The sequence below is a fragment of the Ochotona princeps genome, chromosome 8, assembly GCF_030435755.1.
Source record: "Ochotona princeps isolate mOchPri1 chromosome 8, mOchPri1.hap1, whole genome shotgun sequence".
NCBI lineage: Eukaryota > Metazoa > Chordata > Mammalia > Lagomorpha > Ochotonidae > Ochotona > Ochotona princeps.
Window position 1 is genome coordinate 11,658,890 of NC_080839.1, and position 22,090 is coordinate 11,680,979.

The following is a 22,090-nucleotide window of genomic DNA, read 5'->3' on the forward strand; positions in this document are numbered from 1 at the left end:
TTCCCCCAGCACAGTCCCTGGGTGGTGCCCCTTCTGCGGTTCCAGCCGGCCTGTGCCCTGCGCGGGAAGAATAGCCCAGCCAGGCTCCTCCAGGGTTTTCCCACAGTGGTGGCAGCAGGGGCTGGGAACCAGACCATGGCCACAGCCCCTTGGGAGCCAGCCTTGGCTTCTAGCCAAAGGGATAAGTCTGGGCACCCTGGAGGAGGAGGAGGGAGGGGCTTGCCTTCCCAGAACTCCCGGGCAGTGAGGGGCCGAAGGAGGGAACATCCTAGAAGTACTTTGAGGATTGGGTAGGCGGTGAGCGTGCTGGCTGGTGTGAGGTTCCGGCTCCCCACCAGCTCCGGAGAAGATCCTTTCCGGGAACAGAAGATCCTTTCCTACTGTCACCCAGTGTGTCCCAGACCTCTGCCCTTGGAAGGGAGGGGCAGGATGCTAGTGAAACAGCAGAATCCATTCCCGCTTCATTTCTGGGGCCAGGCCTGTGAGGGTACGGCCCACGGACCCCATGTGTCCCCTTGACTGTCCCAGCAGTTGATCATGGCCTGGCCCTGCCTTTGGGGGGTGTGTGGGTGGGGAGGTGGAAGGCGGGGCGAAGCAGGCATCTGGCCTGGGGCTTGAAACCCTTCCCCGGGATGCCTGCATCACCTGTAGGCTTGGGCTTGAGAACCTCTTGCACTTGGATTCCAGCTGCCTGAGAACGCACACCTTGAGAGATAGCCGAGGACGGCCCCACGCGCAAGACCATATTTGACTTCCGGACTCCTGGCTGTTGGCCATTTAGGCACAGTGCGTCAGCCCAAGGAGGATGTGTCTCTGTTCCCCTTCCCCTCCTTTCATGTAAATAAATGAATTTTTTTTTTTAAAGAAAAAGGACACTGAGTGGCGTGGCCGCGATAGCGAAGAACTGTGGAATTCGCTCCAGGAGAGCCCGGGCGGTCATGGCTGAAGCGGTTTTGGCTAAGGACCCACCAGGCCCCTGAAGGCGTTGGTTGCGTTCTAGCGATGGTTACATAAAAACTCTGGCCCGGCCTAGCAGCCCTAGCAGCGGCGTCTCACCCCACAAAGCCGGGCCGGCCCTCCCAGCTCGTGGTGAGCCGGGCTTCCAGCGCCCTGCGCTGCCGGCCGCAGCCCTCCGCTTGGCCTCGGACGCCCTCGCGTGGCCGTGTCCGGCGGCGCCCGGCCGGCCCAAGTCCCGCCCTGCCACCGCGATTAGCTCCTGAGCTTAGGACCGGGTGCTTGATTGGTCGATTTTTGGGGAGGTGGGCGGGACTAGGAGGACTACGACGCACTCTGAGTGGCTGTGGGCGGGGCGCTGCGTCTGTCCGTCCGTACGCTCTTCCGTCTCCGCGGTGCATCCCGAGTGGGCGTCCGACAGCTGGCGTGCAGGCGCCTGAGCTGCAGCCATGGCGGCTCCGCGTCCGTGCGTGGACGGGGGGACCTGCTGCTCTCGCCCCGGTGCCGTGCCCGGCGTGCAGCAGACGCTGGAGGAGATGGACTTCGAGAGGGGTGAGGCGCTGGCGCGGGCCTGCTGGAACCGGCCCTGCGGGGGCCTTCGCGGTCGAGAGCGGCTGCGGTCCTGAGCGGGGAGGATGGGTGGGCCTCGGGAGCGCACGGGGGGCCGGTGCGAGCTCGGCTCTTAAACCTCGGCCTTGTAAGCAGGTAGGACGCCTCTTCTCCAGGTCGTGGGGGCCGGGCACGACCACAGCTACTCAGGGTGTCTCGGGGAAGGCGGCTAGGGGTATCGCTCCTCCTCTCCCCTCCCGGGGCTGGGACCCCCCGTGTGTTGGGCGCCGTCAGGTCCAGAGCTTCTTGCTGGTCACCTTCGAGGTGGGCGGGCGGTGTCTCCAACTGTGGGGCCCAGAGAGGAAGCTGTTACCCCCATGTCCTGCAGAATTCGCGCTGTCTTGCCGGTGAGGCTTGGAGGGAGGCTGGCTACCAGCGTCCCCCATTTCTCCGTGTTTGGAGCCACTGTGCCGTGTCATGTTGCCCTGCACAGGCCTTCAGCCGCTGCCTGACCCACCTGCCTTATGATTTGTTTATTTTGAAAGCTACACAAAGAGAGGGATACACACACAGCCCTTCACTTGCTGGTTCACTTGCCCCAAAAGGCCACAGTGGCCAGTGCTGGGCCAGTTCGAAGCCAGGAGCTTGTTCCAGGTGTTCCACGTGGGTGGCAGGGACTCAAGGGCTTGGGCTAGCCTTTGCAGCTTTCCCAGACCCCTAGCAGGGAACTGGATTGGAAGTGGAGCAGCCAGGACTAAATCGGCACCCTTGTGGGTTGCGGGTGACACAGGTGTCTCTTGTTCCCACCCCACCCTTCCTGCAGTGTTTTCTGCTTCTCCCATAGCAGCCAGAGAAACCTTTGACAAATACCACATCCCGTCAGTTCGTTTTCTGTTGCTTGTAGAATAAATCCAAATTCCTCAGCCTCCCCCGCCACTCACTGCAAGAGCTCCGTAGCTGAAGCTCTGCCCATTCTGCTTCTCCACCCTCACTGCTTTTCCCATCTCCTTAGGACAGGCGTCCACCAGGAAGGGCTGGTGGTGTCAGTGCAACAGTTACGATGTCCTTGTCCCACAACCAGGTACCTAGCCTTGAGTCCCAGCTCAGCTTCCAATCCCAGCTTCTGGCCGACCGACACCCTGGGAGGCAGCAGGGGACTGCTGGAGAGCTTGAATCGCTGTCATGTGTGTGGAAGACTCAAGATTAAGTTCTGGGGCTCCTGGCTTCAGCTTGCTCCAGCCCTGGCTGTTGCTGGCATCAAGGGACTGAACAAAGCAGGTAGAAGATCTCTTTTGCCTCTCCACTTTCAAATAAAATGGGGGGGAAAAAAGTATGAACTTCTACAACTATTAGGCTAGCATCTGGCTGATGCCTTCCCTTCAGAGCTTACCCTTACTTGTTGCTTTCCCAGAGCTGCCCTCCTTGAGCCCTGTTCTAGAGTCGTCCTTGGCTGGAGACCGGTGGGTCCTGGAGGGTACGCTGGCCATGTCTGAAGTCGGTTGTGAGTGTCCCAGCTGGGAGATGCTGCACACTGTATTACGCAGAACTGTTCTCCACCACCAGGAATTATCTGGTCACAACATGTCAGCTGTGCTGCTGTGGAAGGACCCTCCCCTGTCCCAGGGAGGGCCGCCTCCTCCGGGCGTCCTGGTACATCTGTCACCTTGGCTTTCATCAGAGCAGTTTGCACAGCCTGATGTGGTACTGTTGGTTTCTTAGAAAATCGCGGAAGAGATCCTTCTCTGTTGCTCCGTTGAGCCCATTTCCCTTCTGAGTAGGTTTTCTCTGTGGTTTTGTTCAGCGAGGATGCCTGTGGGTTTTGCTTCTAATGTTGCTGGGAGCATCTACTCACGTAGGAAACCCTTGGTTGGCAGGTGTTTTTGCTTCCCTCGTTGCTTGTTGAGTGATGTAATCTCAGATATGATGGTCTTTTCTTTGTATAACTTATTTTGTAAGAATTTATTTGAAAAGCAGAGTTAGAGAGAGGGAGAGGCAAAGAGAGCTTCTGCCCAATGGTTCACAACCCAAATGCCTGCAGTGGCCAGAGCTGGGCCAATCTAAAACCAGGAGCCAGGAGCTTCTGCCAGGTCTCCCATGTGAGTGCACAGTGCTAAGGGTTTGAGCCATCCTCCACTGCTTTCCTCCCAGGAGCAATAGCAGAGAGCTGGATGGGAAATGGAGCAGCCAGGACTTGGCCCAGCACCCATATGGGGCTCTGGCACTGCACCTGCCTTGTGCTTTTGCTAACTTTCTAGTGTTCTCTTTGTTGGTGGTGTTCAGTCATCTCAGTGTGCTAGGTTTGTTTTCATTAATCCTCCTCAGAGAACTCATGGCTGTCTTTTATCCCTTAGTGTTATCTTTTCTAACACTGCCTGCCCCCATTGCATCCAGTTTTCCTCTGCCTCCCTCCCTCTGTCTGCCTAGCCCCTCTGTCCCTCCCTCACTCCCTGTGTGTCCCCTTTCTCGTCATCTTCTGGAACTTTCACTAAACATGCTGATACATCCTCCTCTTCCACATTGCTTTATCTATCAGTGGTATTTTTCTCTCTGTCCTTTTGTGCTGTATTCTAGGAGAATTCCAGATAACTAATTCTCTCTTCAGTTGAGTCTGTAGTACTGTCCAACCTGTTGGTTGTTTTATTTCAGTATTTTTGAAAGGCAGAGAGTCTGAGTCCCACGGAGCTACCATCCACTGGTTCTCTTCCCACAGATACTCATAACAGCCAGGAGCTGGCAACCCAATCTGGAGTTACAGTGACCCAGTGACTTCCACAGGAAGCTGGCATCGAGATGGTGATGGGATAGAACCCAGGCATTCCTGTGTAACATGAAAGCGTCTTGTGTGGTGTGTTAACTGCGCGACCTCTCGTGTGGCTCTTTTTTCTTAATATTTATTTTTATTGGAAAGGCAGATATACAGAGAGGAGGAGAGACAGAGAGGAAGATCTTCCATCTGGTGATTCACTCCCCAAGTGACTGCAATGACCGGTGCTGCGCCAATCCGAAGCCAGGAGCCAGGAGCTTCCTCCGGGTCCTCCACGCGGGTGCAGGGTCCCAAGGCTTTGGGCCGTCCTCAACTGCCCTTCCAGGCCACAAGCAGGGAGCTGGACGGGAAGCAGGGCCGCCAGGACTAGAACTGGTGCCCACATGGGATCCCGGCGTGTGCAAGGCAAGGACCTTAACCACTGCACTATGGCGCTGGGCCCGGCTCTTTTTAGTTTTATGATTTAGTATTTGAGAGTTTATTGGCTGGTTCACTCTCCAAGTGCCCACAATGGCTGCTAGTGGGTGTGGCCAGAGTCCAGAGGTGGGAACTCCTTGCAGATCTCTCATGTGGGTGGCTGGGACTCAGGTCTTTAAGCCGTCACCACTTCCTGGAACAGGGAGCTGGAGCCAGGACTAAAACCCAGGTATCTGGAGGTAGGGTGCAGGCATCGACTGGTGAGGCCAGACTCTTGCCCTGCTGCTTTTTAAAATTTTTTATTTTTTTATATTGTTTGCATAATTGACAAGAATGCAGGCCCATAAGGACCACTGATTTAGGGTGGGGATGGTCAAGGTAGGTGGGACAAATGCTCCCAGCTGCCATACTGCATCAGTACTCAGCTATGGGGGATGTCCACTTGATGTCATCTTAGAAACCCCGATGTGGAGAAGAATGCTCTCAGAGTATTGGTGAAACAGCTTCGATAGTTCTGAGGTACCATCAGTTTTGTTGCTGCAAGGTGGAGAAAATCCTTCAAGGGACGTTGGAGGACAGAGTCCACCACGATGCATCTACTCACACAGACGCTGCCAAAGCTCACCCGGGAGAGTTGTCCAACCCATTCTGTTCTCCATCTTCCGACATGGCACTCTATATCCTCTGCAGACCTAAGTGAGTCGGCCACCTTGTACCGCCATGCACCTGGCCATGTTGTCCACTGCACGGACATCAGTAATTGAGGAGTGCCCTGCTTCTGAATCTACTGCCTTCTGGTTCATATCAACCTGCTTTTTCCTTGGTTTTCCTTTACTGTGTTGATTTGTGGATTCTTTGTTGCTGTGAATATGTTAAATGTTACTGCTTTAAAATCATTTTTAAATCATGATGTGACAGCTGGTGTTTGAGGCATGTATATCTCCGTCTCTCATGGCAGTGGATCAATTTTTGCTTTGCCAGTTTTCATCTTAGAGCTCTTCAAGGTAGTGGCTGTGCTCTTTTTGTGAGAGTCTCAGCCTGCCTTGGCCAGTTTGTGGAAGTATTTTCTTAAGGGGAAGGAGTCTTTAAAAAAAAGTAGTGGGGGCCCGGCGCCATATGCTAGCGGCTAAAGTCCTCGCCTTGAACACACCGGGATCCCATATGGGCACTGGTTCTAATCCTGGCAACCCCCACTTCCCATCCAGCTCCCTGCCTGGGAAGGCAGTTGAGGACAGCCCAAGGCCTTGGGACCCTGCATCTGTGTGGGAGACCTGGAGGAAGCTCCTGGCTCCTGGCTTCGGATCAGCACAGCACCAGCCATTGCAGTCACTTGGGGAGTGAACCGTCGGATGCAAGTTCTTCCTCTTTGTCTCTCCTCCTCTCTGCCTTTCCAATAAAAATAAATAAGTATTTTAAAATAAATAATTAAAAGTAATTGATATTAAAAAGGAGAGAAAGAGAGGTCGTTTGTCCACTGGCTCATTCCCCCAGATGCCTGCAAGAACCAGGGCTGGTCCAGGTGGAGCTAGGAGCTCCATCCGGGTCTTCCATGTGGTTGCAGGGTTCCAAGCACTTGGGCCGTCTTCTGCTTTCCCAGGTGCATTAACAGGGAGCTGGGTTGGAAGTGGAGCAACTGGGACTAGAACCGGTGCTTCACCCTGCTGTACCACAGTGCCAGCATCTGGAGGTATTCTTCCTAAGAGCTGTCTCAACCCAACACGTAGAATTCAGTTCTCTGTGTGACCTTTTGTGACTATGCCAGATATGATAGCAGATTTTTTTTCTTTTCTAAAGATTTATCTATTTCTTAATGGAAAGTCAGATTTACAGAGAGAACGAGACATAGCATTCTGTCTGCTGGTTCACTCTCCAGGTGGCCGCAGTGGCCAGTGCTGAGCTGATCCAAAGCCAGGAGCTTCTTCTGCTCTCCCACACGGATGCAGGATCCCAAGACCTTGGGCCGTCCTTGACTGCTTTCCCAGGCCAGAAGTAGGGAGCTGAAAGGGAAGTGGAGCAGCCAGGATTAGAACCAGCGCCCATATGGGATCCTGGCACATTCATGGCGAGGACTTTAGCCGCTAGGCTATCATGCCGGGCCCATAGCAGATTCTTAACTTGATGTTTTTAATGATGTGGGTTCCCCATTCCAAGTCAGGGCACAGGGTTTGTTTAGATTTCCCCTGCCTTTGCCGCCCTCTCACTCCTGTTGGCACAGTAGCTCTTCTCATTTGCGTCAGGCTTCTGGCCAGGTGATGGTTCCCTTTCACAGAGCACATGCCTCCACCTCACTGATGTCATAAAATACCCAGAATACATGTGTAAACAGTGTTTTTTAAGATATATGTGTTTTGGGCCCGGCGGCGTGGCCTAGCGGCTAAAGTCCTCGCCTTGAACGCCCCGGGATCCCATATGGGCGCCGGTTCTAATCCCGGCAGCTCCACTTCCCATCCAGCTCTCTGCTTGTGGCCTGGGAAAGCAGTCGAGGACGGCCCAAAGCTTTGGGACCCTGCACCCGCGTGGGAGACCTGGAAGAGGTTTCCGGCATCGGTTTGGCGCGTACCGGCCCGTTGCGGCTCACTTGGGGAGTGAAACATCGGATGGAAGATCTTCCTCTCTGTCTCTCCTCCTCTCTGTATATCCGGCTTTTCAGTAATAATAAAATCTTTAAAAAAAAAAAAAAAAAAAAAAAGATATATGTGTTTTGGGCCCGGTGGCGTGGCCTAGCGGCTAAAGTCCTCGCCTTGAACGCGCCAGGATCACATATGGACGCCGGTTCTAATCCCGGCAGCTCCACTTCCCATCCAGCTCCCTGCTTGTGGCCTGGGAAAGCAGTCGAGGACGGCCCAAATGCATTGGGACACTGCACCCGCGTGGGAGACCCGGAAGAGGTTCCAGGTTCCCAGCTTTGGATCGGCGCGCGCCGGCCCGTTGTGGTTCACTTGGGGAGTGAATCATCGGACGGAAGATCTTCCTCTCTGTCTCTGCTTCTCTTTGTATATCTGACTTTGTAATAAAAATAAATCTTTCAAAAAAAAAGATATATGTGGTTTTTGTTTGAAAGGTAGTTACAGAGAGAAGGAGAGACAGAGGTCTTACATCAACTTAATCACTCCCTACATGGTTGCAGTGGCTGGAGCTGGGAGCCAGGAGCCAGGTGCTGCTTTCTGGTCTGCCATGTGGGTGCAGGGGCCCGTGGATCTGAGTTCATCCTCCACTGCTTTCCCAGGTATTAGCAGAGCACTGGATTGGAAGCTCAGTTATGAACTGGTGTCCATACGGGATGCCAGTGCTGTAGGCTAAGACTTATAACCTACTACACCACAGCATTGGACCCGCATGCGTAAAATTATACATGTGAAATATAATGGGGATAGGCATAGGATATATAAGTAAATATACATTGGTTTCTTGTCTGTTTCCTTTAATTAGCAAATAAGCCCCATAAAGTGAAAATTGTGGAAAGCTTTTATTTTTTTATTCCTAACTGATCCCTGGTGCCCAAAACAGTGCCAGGCACATAGTAAATATAGGTTGAGTTTTCCTTTGGAAATATTTGTTTATGCATAATGAGATATCTTGATGGTACCCCAAGTTTAAACAGAAATTCATGTATGCATCATATACTGTTTATATACATGTAGCAATATGTGTATATAATATGCAGTTTAATGTTGGGAACCAGATTTTTTTTTTTTTTTTTTTAAGATTTATTTTATTTTCATTACAAAGTCAGATATACTGAGAGGAGGAGAGATAGAGAGGAAGTGGAGCTGCCGGGATTAGAACCAGCAGCCATATGGGATCAAGGCGAGGACCTTAGCCACTAGGCCACACTGCCGAGCCCGGGAACCAGATTTTTTTTAAAAATTTATTTATTTTTATTACAAAGTCAGATATACAGAGAGGAGGAGAGACGGAGAGGAAGATCTTCCGTCCAATGATTCACTCCCCAAGTGAGCACAATGGCCGGTGCTGTGCCGATCCGAAGCCAGGAACCAGGAACCTCTTCCAGGTCTCCCACGCAGCTGCAGGGTCCCAAGGCTTTGGGCCGTCCTCAACTGCTTTCCCAGGCCACAAGCAGAGAGCTGGATGGGAAGCAGGATTGTTGGGATTAGAACCGGCATCCATATGGGATCCCGGCATGTTCAGGGTGAGGACTTAGCCACTAGGCCACTTAGCCGGGCCCCAGATTTCTTTTTAAAGATTTATTTGTTTTTATTTGAAAAACACGCAGAGAGAAGAAGAGACAAAGAGGGGTCTTCTATCTACTGATACACTCCCCAGTTGGCCACAAAGGCCAGAACTGAGCTGATTTGAAACCGGGACCTCGGAGCTTCTTCCAGTTCTCTTAACCTGGGTGGATGGATCCAAGTATTTGGACTATCATCAGCTGTTCTCCCAAGCATGTTAACAGGGAGCTGAATTGGAAGTGGAGCAATTGGGGCCCAAAACAGCACCCCTATGAGATGCTGGCATTGCTGTCGGGAGTTAACTTGCTATACCACAGCTCCAGCCCCAGATTTTTTTTTTATGAAAGACAGACCTTCCATCTGCTGGTTTACCACTTAAGTACCTGTAACAGTGAGGGCTGGGCAGGCTTAAACTAAGATACTAAAATCCAGTTCATGTTTTCCACATGGATGGCAGGGACCCACACCTGAGACATCATTTTCAGCCTCAAGTGTGTGTTAGCAGGAAGTTGGATCCGTAGTGGAGCCAGTACTTGAACCCAGACACTATGATACGGTGTCCCAGGCCGCAGTTGAAGCATAGTGCCAAATGCCTGCCTTTATGCAGTATTTTTATTACTTTTTAACAGTATTTTTATTTTAAAGATTTATTTATCTGTTTGAAAGACTGTTCCATTTGCTGGTTCACTCTGCAAATGGCCACGATCCCCAGGACTGGGCCAAGCCAGGAGCCTGGAATTCAATTTGGGCCTCTTGCATGGCTGGCCAGGGCCGCTTGGGTCATCTGCTGGCTACCTGGGTTGTTAGCAAGGAGTTGGATCAGGAACAGAACAGCTGGGATTTGATGTGGCCCTCTGATGGGATGCCAGTGTCACAGGGCGTAGTTTAACCTACCATGCCACAACACCAACTGGCATATTTTTCCTGTATTACCTCTCTTTTGACCAGGAACTGTCACCCAAGGCCATGGGTGGAGTTTTTGACTTGACCTGTCATGTCAGCACTCAAAAAAATTCGGAATTTGAATTTTTTTTTTTTTTAAAGATTTATTCATTTTATTACAGCCAGATACACACAGAGGAGGAGAGACAGAGAGGAAGATCTTCCATCCGATGATTCACTCCCCAAGTGAGCTGCAACGGGCCGGTGCGCGCCAATCCGATGCTGGGAACCTGGAACCTCTTCCAGGTCTCCCACGCGGGTGCAGGGTCCCAATGCATTTGGGCCGTCCTCGACTGCTTTCCCAGGCCACAAGCAGGGAGCTGGATGGGAAGTGGAGCTGCCGGGATTAGAACCGGCGCCCATATGTGATCCCGGGGCGTTCAAGGCGAGGACTTTAGCCTCTAGGCCACGCCGCCGGGCCCGGAATTTGAATTTTCAAATAGAGATGCTGAATCTCTGTTCAGTAAATATTTTTTTCAATCTGTAATGTTATAGATTTTTTAAAAATTAGAATTGAATTTTATTTGGGTGCAAAAAAATTGAGATGCATGCATAGTTTTTTGCATAAAAATTTGGCTTTTTTTTAACTAGAAGTTGCTAATTTAAAAAAATATATTTTTATTGCGAAGTCCGATGTACAGAGAGGAGGAGAGACAGGAAGATCTTCCATCCGATAATTCACTCCCCAAGTGACCGCAACGGCCGGTGCTACGCCAGTCTGAAGCCAGGAGTCAGGAACTTCCTGCAGGTCTCCCACACAGGTGCAGGGTCCCAAGGCTTTGGGCTGTCCTTGACTGCTTTCCCAGGCCACAAGCAGGGAGCTGGATGGGAAGCGGAGCTGCCGGGATTAGAACCGGCACCCATGTGGGATCCTGGCACATTCAAGGTGAGGACTTTAGCCACTAGGCCACTTAGATGGGCCCGAGTATATTTGTATGTATATTTGCCATAGCAAATTGTCATAAGGTGAAAATATATTTGCGAGTATAGGTTTTATTTATTTATTTATTACAGTTAGTTTATTTTTATAATAATGAGTACATGGTTGATCAGGATGGGAAGGATCAAAGTTTAGGGAAAATAGGGTGAACTCATTGCTTCCAAATTTGCTGTTTCTTCTTGTTGTTTCTGGGGGAAGGGGAGAGACAAAGGGGGAAACCACTCACGACTTTCCACAGGTCCCAGTACCCAGGGATAAGGAACCGCCGCCTTATATCAGCCCAGAGTCTCAATGTGTGCATATTCCGAGGGTTCCGTCCAAGTGGTGTGGATAGTTCTGAAATGCTGCCGATTTCACTGATTGGAGGATGTCACCCTGCAGTGTCCATTTGTTCTACTCACTGAGATTTTTTGCTGTTACCGTTTGTTTGGGGTAGTTGTCCAGCTGGTTCTATTCTCCTTCTTTTACTACAGTACCAAATGAGCTGCCATATTCTCCTTTCACAGCAGGGCCTGTGTCCACTGCTCTGCCTTTTTCACTAAGTAGGGCATGTTCTTGCAGGTGAATCCGAGTACCTGGGCTAGGTGTCCCAAGCATCTCTGGATCCCCCACTCCTAGGGCTCACGAACCCAATATCCACCTAGTAAGTGGCCTCAGGGCCTGGAACAGGAGATCCAAGCCCCACCAAATCCCCCTAGGGGCTCACGAACCCGGCACTGACCTAGTAGGTGACCCTGGAACACAGGTCAGGAGACCCCACCCCACTGAATCCCCCACCTCTGGGTCTTATGAACTCAGCATCTACCTTGTAGGCGGGCCCTGGGACCCAGGCCGAGAGACCCAAACCCTGCCAGGTCCCCCACCCCTGGGGTTCACAAAACCAACACCCACCTAGAAGACGGGTCCCAGGATCTGGGCCAGTCGACCCACATCCCACTAGTTTCCCCTATCCCCAGGGCTCAGGAACCCATCCCCCCACCCCACAGGTGGGCCTCATGACCTGAGCCAAGCTACCTGAGCCCTGTCAGATCCCCGTCCCTGGGACTCATATTCCCAGCCCCCGCTGAGCCCAGGCTGACGTGACTCACCTCACTTCAGTGTCCACAGCATTGTTGCACAGCCTGGCCTAGTCTGGTCGGCCTCCTGTTCCAGCTCCTGCTGGTGGGTGCTGCAGCCTATCCCAGCCCAGCCTGATTGCTGTCCTGGTTCTAATGTGAACTGGCTGCTGTGGCCCAGTCTGGCTCCTCCTGCCCCCTGCCCTGTTTCTCAGATCTGCCAGTGGGTATTATGTGCTGGCCCAGACTGATCTGTCCCCAAACCTGACCCACATGTATGCTGGTGGGTACTGTAACCTGGGATGGTCTGGGCTGCTCCTTGCCTCGCTTCCTGTGCTCACCTGCAGGGACTGCCTTCCAATGAAGGAGTTTCCCAAGCTCCTCCATCGAGTCTCCTCCCAGTGGCAGTTCTCGCGCACACCAGTGGGTTGTTGGCCCAGGTTGACTTTGTCCTTCTCCTGTCCTGACGAGAACAGTGGTCTTGTTCAAACGACCACACCCATTCTGGTTCTTGTTGGATGTTGCAGCCCAGCGATACCTGGTCCACGCACAGACACAGCTTTCACATAGTTCAGCAGGAGTCAAGACCTAGTCTGGCCTGTTCTACACCCTGGCTCTCACAAGTACCCGTGGGGGCTGGAGTCGAACCCAGTCTGTCACTCCACAGTCCCAGTGCACACTTGTGCCAGCACAGGCTGCAGCCATGCCCAGTTAAGCCTGCTGCCCTCAATCCCACTCTCGGCCTCACCAGTGGGAACCCCAACCCAGCTGGGGCGAGGCTCCCCAGCAAGACCTGACCCCATCCGCAGTTCTTGGTGAGCCAGCAGAGATTGCAGTTCCACAGGGCAGGCCCATATTTACCCCACCAATTCTGCTATCGGACCCACTTCTCTAACTCTTGTTCTCTCCTCCAAACCACTTTGGTGCAGGTCCCCTACATATATACACATGTCATTGACTTATCAATGGAAGTCTCTCAGCTGTAATTCCTAACCTGGGCATAAAAACCACAGGTCATCTCCCACTGCCACCTGTGCGATCTATTCATCCCTCTGTAAATCAAGACCCTCTAACCGTGAGGTTGTGCCCTCGGGCAGCCCGAGGGGCTTTGCCCAGCATCTTTGGTGCCTGGGCTGCCCGGGCCCTTCTGGAGGGAGCCACGTGGCCTGGCTACAGGCACCTGGGTGTGTGGGTCAAAAAACCTAACCTCCAGGATGGGGTGATCCTGGAGGCCTACTGAGCTTCCCTGCCTTCAGGGATCCAGTATGCTCAGCTGTGTGTACCTGTGCCAGTTTCGAAAAGCCTCCAAGCAGGGGGTCTTAAAGGCCTGCCCAATGTCATAGATTTTTTAAGAGTTATTTTTATTTTGCTTGAAAGCCAGAGTTAGAAAGAGAGAGACACCTTGCATTTGTTGGTTCACTCTCCAGATAGCCAGTACAGCCAGAGCTAGGCGATGCAAAGCTGTGAGCCAGGAACTTCTTCCAGATCTCCTATGTGGGTGCAGGGGCCCAAGGATTTAGGCCATCCTCTACTGTTTTCCCAGACCATTAACAGAGAACTAGATCAGAAGTGGAGCAGCAGGGGCCCAAACCAGTGCTCATATAGGATGTCAGCACTAGAGAGAGAATTAGGTTATTACACCACTGCACTGGCACCTGTATTTAGTAAATATTTGTTGAATGAATGAATGGAATGAACATGGCACCTGCTTGCTTCTCCTCCTTAGGGCTGGAGATAAGAGATACTCTAGTCTCAGTTCTTCATTCTGTGGGACCTGCTGCCTCTTGGCTTTCCACACAGGCCTCACTCCAGCTCCCCGCCACGCTGAGGCCTGCAGGCAGCCTGCTCAACCTGTTCGCAGTTCTTGCCAAGGCCACCGAGCTGTGTGTCCACTCCCCAGTGCCCTGTGGGTTCCTGGTCTTCAATGCCTACTCACCACTCTAGCTGTGGTTGTCACTTTGTCTCTGGCACCTGGTAGTTTTCGTGTCTTGCTTTTGAACCTGACCTCGTATTCAGACATGGCAGACGTGACTTTATCCACTGTTAGGTGTTTGAAGTAGAAGGAAGGGATTTCTTTGACTGCCCAATCTTATCACAGAGCCTTCGTGTTGCTCTCAGCGCTGTCACCAGTGCCTGGAGCAATCCTTGGCACAGTTAATATTTGTTGAGTGAACAGATGTTGCCCATTTCCTAGGGGAGGAAAGCACGGTCAAGAGGTGAATGAAGGAGGCGCTGGCCATCGGTGGCTCTTCCGTGCCCCTCATGCCTCTGTTTGGCCTCCTGCAGGAATCTGGTCAGCAGCCCTGAACGGAGACCTGGGCCGAGTAAAGTACTTCATCCAGAAAGCCATGGACCCAAGTCAGCCCGACTCTGCCGGTTACACTGCTCTGGTGAGCTGGGGGAGGACTGTTGGGAGAGAGGGGACCAGGAAGGGTGTCTGGAAGTTGGGGAAGCTGCCTTCTGTCTGCTGCCATTTCCAATGGCCAAGTTCATCTGTCCTATGGACTTGCACTTTCAGAGTATCAGCTATTCGATTCTCTTTCCTGACAAACCCTAGGAGGCAGGAGTGCTTGATTCCCCCCTTCTCCAGCTGAGGAAGATGATACTAGATCTGAAGAAGCTTGCCTGGGTCACACATCCACTGGGGCTGGCCCCTGAGATGTTTCCAGGCCCCTCCGACCCCATCCTGTGCAGGTCTGCATGCTCCCCGCTCCACCTCCGGCCTGGAGGCTACTATCTGACCTCGCTCTGTGCTCCCTGCAGCACTATGCCAGTCGCAACGGACACTATGCTGTGTGTCAGTTCCTGCTGGAGAGTGGGGCCAAGTGTGACGCGCAGACCCACGGGGGCGCCACTGCACTGCACCGGGCCAGCTACTGCGGGCACACCGAGATCGCACGGCTGCTGCTATCCTATGGCTCCAACCCCAGGCTGGTAGACGATGACGGCATGACCAGTCTTCATAAGGTGGGTCCCTTTCACCCTCTGTAAAGCGGAGGTGGACTTACTCTCAAAGTTCTAGCAGGTTCATTGTAGAAAATGTGAAAACAGGGAGAAGAATCGTCTGTCCCCTCCTGCCCACCTGCTGTCACGTCAGGTTTAAGATGCAGTTTCCCAGCCCCTTTCCCGAGCATGTCAGTAGAATTTATGGTGTGCTATGGCTTTCTCTCCCTTAAGTGGTACTTCATGAGAGCTTTTCCATGGAGTTCGTTTTCTGAAGTGTGTCCCCACTCTTACTGTTCTACGGATCACTGTCTACACTGTGGCCAGAGTGGTCATGTCATTTAGAAACAGCTGCACACACACTGTGGCATTCACCAGAGCATACCTTGAAGATGAGCGCCCGTCCACCCCCGGCCCGTAGTAGCTCCATCAGGGAGACAGAGCCACGGAGGGAAGGGAGGGATGGAGAGAGCCACCATCTGCTGGCTCACCCCCAATGCCCACAGCAACTGGGGCTGGGCTAAGCTGGAGCCAGGAGCCCGGACATCAGTGACCCACGCATCTGAGGCATTACTGCTGCCTTCCAGGGTGCGCCTCAGCAGAAACTGAACCAGAAGTGGAATAGCCAGGATTTGGGCCTGGCACCTCCTACGGGTTGCGGCTGTCCCAAGCAGTGACCTAACCACAGCCCCAAGTGCCTTACATAGGCTTTTTTTTTAAAGATTTATTTTGTTTTATTTAAAGGCAGAGTTACAGAGATACAGGGAGAGACAGAGAAAGGGGTCTTCCATCCGCTGGTTCACTCCCCAAATGGCCACAGGAGCCAGGGGCTTCTGTGTGAGCCAGGCCTCATTTGTGTGTTCAGAGGCCCAGGAACCTGGATCAGAAGTGGATCAGCTTGGATTCGAACCAGTGCCAGTTTGAGATGCTGGCACCACAGGCAGTGGCTTAATCCACTATCACAGTACCAGCTCCTTTCCTCAGGTTTTTAGGCTAACTCATGCGAGGCAGCCACCTCGCCAAAAACCAAAGAAAACCATCTCTGAGAAGTGGCATGTGCACATTTTTGGCATTTGTACATAACTCTATTCTCCCTTGCCATCACCTTGAATGATTTTTTTAAAAAAGATTTATTTATTTTTATTGCAAAGTCAGATATACAGAGAGGAGGAGAGACAGAGAGGAAGATCTTCTGTCCACTGATTCAGTCCCCAAGTTAGCGCAATGGCTGGTGCTGCACCAATCTGAAGCCTGGAGCCAGGAACTTCCTGCAGGTCTCCCATGTAGGTGCAGGATCCCAAGGCTTTGGACTGTCCTTGACTGCTGTCCCAGGCCACAAGCAGGGAACTGGGTGGGAAGCAGGTCTGCCGGGATTAGAACCGGCGCCCAGATGGGATCCTGGCGCATTCAAGGTGAGGACTTTAGCCACTAGACCACTTAGATGGGCCCGATTTTTTTTTTTATTTGTTTATTTGGAAGGCAGAGTTACAGAGAGAGAGGCTGAGGCAGAAAGAACAGTTTTCTACTGGTTCACTCCCCAGATGGCCACAACAGCTGGGACTGGGTCAACCCAAAAAACCTAGTGACCAGGAACTTCATCTGGGTCTCGCACATGGGTGTGGGGACACAAGCAATTAGACTATCTTTTACTGTTCTTCCAGACGCAGCAGTGAGCTGGGTGGGAAGTAGAGCCCGTATGGGATGTCAGTGCTGCGTTAGGATTGTTAACCCACTGCACTACAGTACCAACTCCAGGAAGTGGTGATTTTAAAAAGTGATTCTGGCCAGATATTGTGGCGTTGTGGGTTAAGTCGCTACTTGAGATACCTGATTCCTTGAGTGTGTGGGCTCCAGTTTCCCATATCTATTCCAGGTTCCTGCATCCTTACATTCTGGGCGTAAGGATGGGAAGTACTTGGGCCACTGCCCTCCACACGGGAGACCCAGCTGATGTCTTTGGCTCCTGGTTAGGACCAGCCACTGGCCCAGCCTTTGCTGTTGTAGGCACTTGGGGAGTGAAGTAGCACATGTTAGAGTTTGCTCTGTCTGTTACTCTGCCTCTCAAATTAGTAAAAATAAGCATAAGATTTATTTTTTATTATAAAGATATACAGAGAGGAGAAGAGAGAGAGGAAGATCTTCCGTCCGTTGCTTCATTCCCCAAGGGAGCGCAATGGCTGGAGCTGCACAGATCCAACCAGGAGCCTGGAACTTCTTGCAAGTCTCCCAAGGCTCTGGGCTGTCCTCGACTGCTCTTCCAGGCCATAAGAAGGGAGCTGAATCAGAAGTCGGGCAGTGGGCCTGGTCAGGTAGCCTAGTGACTAAATCCTTGCCTTGCAACTGTGGGGAATCCCATGTGAGTGCCAGTTTGTATCATGGCTTCTCCACTTCCCATCCAGCTCCCTGCTTGTGGCCTGGGAAAGCAGTTGAGGACGGTCCATAGCCTTGGGACCCTGCACTCATATGGGAAACCCAGAAGTTGTTCCAGGCTCCTGGCTTCGGATTAGCTCAGCTCTGGCTATTGTGGCCACTTGTAGTGAACCAGCGGACAGATGATCTCTTTCTCTCTGTCCTTCCCTCTATAAATCTGACTTTTTCCAATAATAAATCTTTAAAAAACAAAGGAGTGACACAGCTGGTACTTGAACTAGCGCCCATATGGGATGTCAGCGTCGCAGGTGGAGGCTTAGGCTGCTGTGCCGTGGAACAGCCTCTGTTCCCTTCCAGAGCTGGATCCTGCCTCCCTGCCAGTTTTATACTGGATTCTTATCCATGTGTCCCTTCCACCAAGCACCTGCTGCTACGCTTTCTTATTTTCTTCAGCTACTCTTCTGTTCCCGAGGGCCACACGTCAGAAGCCATTGCTCTTGTCTGGATGCCCTTCCCTTCCTCCCTTTCTTCACGTGGCTTTACCCTCCCTTGGACTACAGTTCACACTCATTCTCCCTTTCTTTGATCCCCAGCCGTGCCCAGCCGGCAGCCATGTGCTGCCTAGACTGCAGGTTGCCGGACTGCCTGCTGGAGACCTGTCTCGGAGGAGACACTGGGCCTCATCCTTGCCTGTAGCAGCCTTGGCACTCAGCACAGGTGCTCCGTGAGTATGTGCTGAGCAGACAGCTGAGTGTCAGGTTTGCCTTGGTCCTTGCCATCTGCTGGACAGCCTGCTGAGGCCCTCGTGGTCTAGACTGGTGTCAGTGCCAGTCATCTCATGTCACGGTTCATGTGATGACTGTTTACAGGCAGGGCTGGTGGTACCTGCTGTCTGCAGCGTTTTAAATATGTCTGCATCCCCTACTCTCTCATTTTGGAAGTTACTCTTCCTTGTTGGCTTCTTTTAAAATAAGCTACTTGTAACTTTTTTTTTAAGATTTATTTATTTTGGGCCCAGCACAGTAGCCTAATGGCTAAAGTCCTTGCCTTGTATGCACTGGATCCCATATGGATGCTGGTTCGTGTCCCAGAAGCCCTGCTTCCCATCCAGCTCCCTGCCTGTGGCCTGGGAAAGCAGTCAAGGTTGGCCCAAAGCCTTGGAAACCTGCACCCGCATGGGAGACCCAGAAGAGGCTCCTGGCTCCTGGCTTTGGATTGGCTCAGCTCCGACTATTGCAACCACTTGGGGAGTGAATCATTGGATGTAAGATCTTCCTCTATGCTTCTCTGTATATCTGACTCCAATAATAAAAAAAAAGGATTTATTTATTTTTACTGGAAAATCAGATTTACAGAGAGAAAGGGAGACAAGATCTGTCCGTTGGTTCACTCCCCAAGCTGGAAGGGAAGTTGAGCAGCCAGGACACAGACCGGTACCCATATGGGATCCTAGCGCATGCAAGGCGAGGACTTTAGCACCAGGCCCTGTCGTGCTTATTTACAAGGCAGAGTGTCAGAGAGGAAAGAGCAATGTTCCACCTGCTGGTTTATTCCCCTGATGGCCACAGTGGCCATGGCTAGGCCAGTCCAAAGCCTGGAGCGCCATTTGAGTCTCTTATGGGTGGCACGGTTCCATTGCACTTGCATAGTATTTCCTGACTTGCCAGGCGTATCAGCAGGGAACTGGATGGGAAGTAGAGCAGCTGTGGTTCAGGCCAGTGCTCCCATATCGACGCCAGTGTCATGAGCAGTGGCTTCACCTGCTGCCCGTGGTGGCCCCTGGGTGTTTTGCTTTGTGAGAGAGTTGGCATGTGTCTCACAGCTGCTCGAAACATGGTGCTGCTTCAACTCAGTGATGAAATTGAAGCCTGGGGTCTGAGCCCACTAAGAGGACCTGCTCCATAAAGATCTGGGCTTCTGCGTGGGATGGTGGTGGCCTCTAGCATGGCTTTTGGCCTTCCCCAAGCCCCAGGAGTCTGTCAGTTTGCTGGAGGAACAGAGCACAGTTATCAGCAGGTCATTCCCAGCTCAGTCACTGGGAAAGGCAGTCTACACGGTTGCTGAGGTCTGGGGTGTCTACAGGAGTTCAGATGTTAATGCCCAGGAGCTGGTGCTGGCATCTTATGTGGGCTCTGGTTCATGTCCCAGCTCCTGCTGATGGCATGGGTAAGCAATGGCAGATGCCCTCACACCCACAAGCAAGGCCTGGATGGAGTTCTCGGCTTCTGGCTGTGGCCTAGCCCAGAGCTTGGCTGTTGTGGCTGTGTGGGATGTAAACCAACCAGTGGAAGATCTATGTATCTCTTCTATAACTCTACCTTTCAAATAAATAAAAATTTTTTAAGATTTATTAATTTTTTTGAAAAGTCAGGTATACAGAGAGGAGAGACAGAGAGGAAGATCTTCCATTGGTTGATTCACTCCCCAAATGGCCGCAATGGCCGGAGCTGAGCTGATCCAAAGCCAGCAGCTTCTGGGTTTCCCACACAGGTGCAGGGTCCCAAGGCTTTGGGCCAACCTTGACTGCTTTCCCAGGCCACAAGCAGGAAGCTGGATGGGAGGTGGGGCTGCCAGGATTAGAACTGGTGCCCATATGGGATCCTGGCGCGTTCAACGTGAGGACTTTAGCCACTAGGCTGCCATACTGGGCCCTACATAAATCTTTTTTTTTTTCTTTAAAAGATTTATTTTTATTGCAAAGTCAGATATACAGAGAGGAAGATCCTCCATCTGATGATTCACTCCGCAAGTGACCACAACAGCCGGTCCTGCCCCATTCTGAAGCTAGGAGCCAGGAACTTTCCTCCAGGTCTCTCATGTGGGTGCAGGGTCCCAAGGCCTTGGGCCATCATTGACTGCCTTCCCAGGCCACAAGCAGGGAGCTGGATGGGAAGCAGGACTGTTGGGATTAGAACTGGCGCCTATATGGGATCCCAGCACATTCAAGGCGAGGACTTCAGCCACTAGGCCACGCCACCAGGCCCCTTAATCTTTTTAAGAAAAAGAAATTGACACCACATGGGGATCCTGTGTGTCAAAGGAGATAAGCAAGGCAAGGAACCCAGACCCCTCCTTCCCTGCTCATCTGGAGGGTGCTTGGGCAGGGCCCATGTGTGTCCCCGGGCACCCTGGGGATGACCTGTGGGTGTCTGTGCTGGTGATACAGCTCCAACCTAAGGCAGCGCTGTCCATGGGATGAAGACACAGGAAAGGAAAGCCTCAGGCTCAGTGCCCAGGTGATGTGGGTCCTCCACCACCTGTCCGCTGGTCCCTGGCATCCCACAGGAGTTGGAGGAACCCCACTCAAACCACCGTACACTGTGCAGGGACAGACAGCGGGCAGGCCTGTTGACCTGGATCTCTGTCTCCACAGGCCGCGGAGAACGGCCACACAGACATCTGCTCCATGCTGCTGCAGCACAGCCCAGCCCTGAAGGCCGTCCGGGACCGGAAAGCACGGCTGGCGTGTGACCTGCTGCCTCGCAACAGTGACCTGCAGGACCTGCTGGCCAGCTGAGCTGCCACCCCACGGGTCAGGCTGCCCTGGAAGGTTTCACTGACTCACTGTCCTTGACTCTGCCCTTGCCCTAGATGCTCCCGAGCCTCAGGGAGGGGAACTGAGGCCAGAAGAGGCCCATTGGGCCTCAGCAGAAGTGAGGGATTCCATAGGGAGAGCTTTGCAGGGGGCAGGAAGTGGTTAAGCCTGGTCTGATGATTATGTTCTGAATGCGTCCCCTTTTGGGAAAAAGAATAAAGTGATATGCCGACCTCCTTCCGTATCCAAGGTGGAAGCCCGGATACAAGAGCACAGCTGTGCATTCAGAGAAAAGCATGGCGTGCAGAACGAGCGCTGCCTGCCTATCTGTCCCTGGGAAGCTTGTCTGTGAGGTGAGGGATTCCAGGAAGTGAGGGATTCTAGGTGCCACTGCGGGCACCGAGGCAGGGACCAGCGGCAGCTTCTCAACACGCCTAGGGCTTGCTTTGCCTCTGGAACGCGTCCCTTCTGACCGTGAGGGGGGCAGGGGCTTGCCCTGCCAGTGAGGAGGAGTTCATGAGAGCAGATGCTACTGCGAGCTGCCTGTCTGCCAACATAAAGAATGTGTTCCTTTTTCTTGACTCATGCGTTTATATACGTGACTTTGAAGTGTTTTTTCCCCTGTTGGTGTCTGCCAGTGGGAACTGGGTCAGTCACCGTGGATGGCAGTGTCTGAGCCAGCCGAGGCTGGAGTGTCTTCTGGATCCACCTGGAGCAATGCTATCCTGTGTGTGAGAGAAGGCTCGTGTGCAGCACCCCGGGTCCCGCGGGGGACCCTGAGATGCTGGGGCTCAGTGCCGACATGGTAAAGGCATGGCTCCCCCGGCCTCCCTGCCAGGGACCCTGTCCTCAGTGGCACCTGTGGTATCCATGGTTCTCCCTAGGCCGCTGTTCTTGGCTTGGCAAGAGTGGGCAAGTCTAGGAGGACTTTTAACTTCATGCTTACATCTTTTTTTTTTTGCTGTTGTTTTTAAGGTTACTTTTCCTAACCCCAACTGCACAGCATTCAGCTCCAGGTGACTTGGCTGGTTTCCTGCTGGCATCTCCAGTGGAACCTGCTGATTCAGATGCCCTTGACTCCAAGGCAGAGGCAGAGGCGCGCCAGCATTAGGGGTGGATGGTAGAGTCCCTGTTCTTGTCTGAGGGCTCTCAGTCTAGGAAATTCATTTCCTTAGAACAAAACATTTTTCTGGAGGTTGGGCAGGGGGGCGGGGTGCCCAGAAGCCCGAGAACTCAAGTTTCTTTGCTCTGGGTCTCAAAATCTGTAGATACCTGGAAGCCCTGCTGGGGGCAGACGGCATCTGAGGGCACACTGGCTGCTGGCCTGGGACTCTGACCCCACCCTGGTCCCCCTGGCGGCTGGCTGGCTGTGCATGTTGCTGGGGCTCTGGAGTCTTATTTACTGACTATCTGGTTACCCGTCAAAGGTCA

The 22,090-nt window shown here is 52.6% G+C and overlaps 1 protein-coding gene across 1 annotated transcript; it reads left to right on the plus strand.

Moving 5' to 3' along the window:
• The first annotated feature begins 1,334 nt into the window (after positions 1 to 1,334).
• ANKRD39 (ankyrin repeat domain 39) lies at positions 1,335 to 20,946 on the plus strand. The gene is made up of 4 exons (XM_004590769.2): positions 1,335 to 1,506; positions 14,098 to 14,201; positions 14,575 to 14,778; positions 20,498 to 20,946. The coding sequence occupies exons 1-4, from the start codon at positions 1,404 to 1,406 to the stop codon at positions 20,639 to 20,641; spliced, it is 555 nt and encodes a 184-aa protein (XP_004590826.2). The 5' UTR covers positions 1,335 to 1,403; the 3' UTR covers positions 20,642 to 20,946.
• Positions 20,947 to 22,090: the final 1,144 nt, after the last annotated feature.

Bases quoted from the DNA above. Each gene is read 5' to 3' on its own strand.
- ANKRD39 (XM_004590769.2), top strand. From the start codon at position 1,404: ATGGCGGCTCCGCGTCCGTGCGTGGACGGGGGGACCTGCTGCTCTCGC. The intron at 1,507-14,097 runs GTGAGGCGCTGG...GGCCTCCTGCAG, and splicing joins GGAGATGGACTTCGAGAGGG to GAATCTGGTCAGCAGCCCTG. The intron at 14,779-20,497 runs GTGGGTCCCTTT...CTGTCTCCACAG, and splicing joins GCATGACCAGTCTTCATAAG to GCCGCGGAGAACGGCCACAC.